Genomic DNA, 1,550 nt, shown 5'->3' with positions numbered 1-1,550 from the left:
AAACAACAACAACAACAACTCCCCCAAAAAACAACAACAACAACAACTCCCCCAAAAAACAACAACAACAACAACTCCCCCAAAAAACAACAACAACAACAACAAACAGCAACAAACAAAATAAAAACCAACCAAAATAAAATCAACAACAACACCAAAAACCCCCCCCAAAACACAACCTCTTTCCATTTCGTCTCGTCCAGGTAACAAACCACAAGCAGGGGTCGAGTCCCCCGGGAAAGAGGTCGTCCAGTAACAACCGACAGGTGAGCCCTCGAGCCCTAGAGGAGCTAGAGAGAGCCTCCCGCGTCCTCAGACACACCCCGCACGAGGCCATGGTGGAGCATCTCCTAGCCTCAGTCACCTCAGCACCCTCAAGTGCAAAGTCCTGACACACGAAGGCGACTTAGTCCATCGTTTTTTTTGTCTGCCCATCCCACCGTGTGTTTGTTTTTCAAAATTCTATTCTATTTCATTGTTTTAAAAATATCATTCATGCGATGTTACTTACTTAAAACTCATCAGTTACAAGTATTAAAACCATTTTCACAATATATTTATCGTTTGTGTTGTTATCGTTTCCAATAGTAAAAGAGTTCGAGGCAGTGAGTTCAACAGACGGATGAGTACTTTTTGAGACTCATGTGGAGGCGTCTCGGCGGTCTCAGGAAGAAATCTACCAGCTTGCGCTGAAATATGGGGGCAGGGTGATGTTTAATATACTAGAGCTCGTGGGGAGCGGGGTGAGGGTTCAGATTGTTCATGTAAATGGGAGCACGCCGGCCATACCAATGAGGGTAAGAAGACCCTTTTGTCTGACACGTATGACGTCACTGCTGCGAGCTCTAATATTATATATAACCTCTTTGTGTGCATTAACGACCGAGTTATTGCCCTGTAAGTGGGTCCTTTAAAAAAAAAAGACATCCTATATTTATAAACTAGATCTAATTATTATAGGCAATCAATAACTAAAGCGATAGCTATTCTTTGTTCTTGGGGATCCAAAACTGACCCTGTGCCGCGAAGCTAGTTTGTTAATTAGGATTATTTCCCTGTAAGCAATACCAACAGGGGAGTGTTTGATGGATTTCACCAAACAATACTGCGCAGCGCAGAAGCATCTTTGCTTTAATATTCTGCTTAACGGGCAACAGGTCCTGGTGTGTCTCTTAGGAACTGAATAAAGGCGTAGACAGCCAGTCATACAGTCAGACAACGAGACAGACAGACAGAAAGACAGACAGACAGACAAACAGTTAAAGTCTGTTACAGTTTGGAATCGATCAAGTACTGTCAATCTATAAACCGGGCTGGGGCTTAATTATCCCGTATAACTGCAGGCACACAGCATAATGAATCATTTCACGAGTGTTACAGTTATGTTTACAGCTTTTCTTTAGGCGAGTCTCCTAATCAAAGGTTACAGCACTTCACCAAGAAAGGCTCGCTTTTCATTCAAAGGTCACCAAAGAAAGGGTACCATCAGAAGATTCAGAGAAATGGGACACAAACAAGGGCGAGAGAGAGAGAGAGAGAGAGAGAGAGAG

The 1,550-nt window shown here is 43.2% G+C and overlaps 1 protein-coding gene across 1 annotated transcript; it reads left to right on the top strand.

Moving 5' to 3' along the window:
• Positions 1-201: 201 nt before the first annotated feature.
• LOC106011435 lies at positions 202-560 on the top strand (the record flags this gene model as incomplete). The annotated part of the gene is given in 1 exon segment (XM_013081094.1): positions 202-560. A coding segment is annotated over 1 exon segment (191 nt), but the record flags the coding sequence as incomplete, so codon positions are not given.
• Between the last annotated feature and the right edge of the window lie 990 nt (positions 561-1,550).

The sequence above is a fragment of the Aplysia californica genome, unplaced genomic scaffold (assembly GCF_000002075.1).
Source record: "Aplysia californica isolate F4 #8 unplaced genomic scaffold, AplCal3.0 scaffold00115, whole genome shotgun sequence".
In the NCBI taxonomy this organism is placed as follows: Eukaryota; Metazoa; Mollusca; class Gastropoda; order Aplysiida; family Aplysiidae; genus Aplysia; species Aplysia californica.
The sequence above is the reverse complement of the archived record's forward strand: the minus strand, read 5'-3'. Positions and strand labels throughout refer to the sequence as shown.